The sequence below is a fragment of the Morone saxatilis genome, unplaced genomic scaffold, assembly GCF_004916995.1.
Source record: "Morone saxatilis isolate NCDOM2014 unplaced genomic scaffold, NCSU_SB_2.0 Contig9, whole genome shotgun sequence".
Taxonomy (NCBI): Eukaryota; Metazoa; Chordata; class Actinopteri; family Moronidae; genus Morone; species Morone saxatilis.
In genome coordinates, this window is record NW_023340268.1 from 9254565 (window position 1) to 9256036 (window position 1472).

The 1472-nt window shown below is 35.8% G+C and overlaps 1 protein-coding gene across 8 annotated transcripts in view; it reads left to right on the forward strand.

Annotated features, from left to right (window-relative positions):
• The window catches only part of ptk2aa (protein tyrosine kinase 2aa), a 54302-nt gene that overhangs the window by 27363 nt on the left and 25467 nt on the right, over positions 1–1472 (forward strand). For all 8 annotated transcript variants that reach the window (XM_035680990.1, XM_035680985.1, XM_035680987.1 and 5 more), the window contains 2 exons: positions 187–304; positions 540–570. In XM_035680990.1, the coding sequence (XP_035536883.1) occupies positions 187–304; positions 540–570 (149 nt within the window). The remainder of the gene's footprint in view (positions 1–186; positions 305–539; positions 571–1472) is intronic.

Here is a 1472-nt window from a genome sequence, read left to right on the forward strand (position 1 = left end):
ACACACACACACACATAAATACTGTGAGAGAGAAGAGTTTTCCCCTGACATAAGGAGCAGCTGGAAACCCCCACTGTGCTGTTATGTGTAAGAGTGTGTGTGTCTTTGTGGATAATGGCTCTTTTGTAACATGGCTGCCACTGTATATGTGTGTGTGTTTGTGCGGTTGTGCATGTGTGTGTGCAGCCTCTCACGGTTACAACAGCATCACTGACCATGGCAGAGAACTTGGCTGACTTGATTGACGGTTACTGTCGGCTGGTCTCCATGGAAACTCATTCCTTCATCGTCAGAGTTCAGAAAGGTATAAAAACCTTAGATCCCACCTTTTCTGTCCACCTCTTTAGGGTTATACATAAGTATTGAAATACAACCCTGTACACCTTTTTATTGGGTGTTTTTTTTTTATGCTCAAAAATATACTATTAAAATAAGTATTTAGTCATAAAACATTAGAAAATCCTGTATGTAGTCTTACACATTTATTGTGCTTCACGTTACTCATTCAGATCCTGATGATGTGTGTTTTTGTCCTCTAGAGGGAGAAAGAGCTCTGCCTTCCATCCCAAAGTAAGTACCAGTTTCATTCTTAGTATTGTTACTAAACACTAAACACTAAAATTAACATTACAGTAATCTATAAACTTACTCATATCACAACTGTAAGCCATCAGATCTGTAATTTCTCTCACACAAAGATGGTATATTGGCTGTTTGAGGCTTAGCAGTCCAGTCACACAATTCTGACCTTTCTGGAATAAAACATGATCTTTAGAAGTTCAGATAAACATAACTCAATAAACATACTCAATGTTTGCATGTAACAGTAAAGGTTGGCATGCAGCCAGGCTGATAACTCTGCCAACATTAATGACAAATAGCTGTTGAATTCATGATCATTCAAAATTAAAGGGGGGTCAGCCTCCTCTTCATGCTTTACGCCACAGTTCTTCTGAAAATAAAAGCTTGTTTAAGTTTATGTTGCATTTTTTTTGTGTGTTAAATAAGTGTAGTGCTGAAACAGATAGTTGATTGACAGAAATTTAATTATCATCAATTTTGATGTTTTATGAACTAAATTACTGATTGACTTAAAAAAAGAATTGACAGATTAACCTAGAATAAAAATAATTGTCAGTTGGAGACCAGTTGTCTTACATTGACATGGTAGTTAAATATAAATTACATCAAAACTCAGTTTAAAAAAGGTTTCATGCTCAAACTATTTACCCATAGTTCAACCTGCATTATTTTCTATTAGAAAAAGAGCCTTTTTAGAGGCTTTTTGGCTCAGAACGGCAGAGCCTTAAAAATTTTTTTCAAATGTGGATTTTTTTGTGTTTGTTTATCTCTGACAGTACGAGCCTGGAAGTTGTGTGTTCACATTTCACTGTCAGTTGATCAAATTCACAAACACAAACGTTTTGCTTACTTTTGGTCATTTCAACTCAAATCTCTCTCTCTCTCTCTCT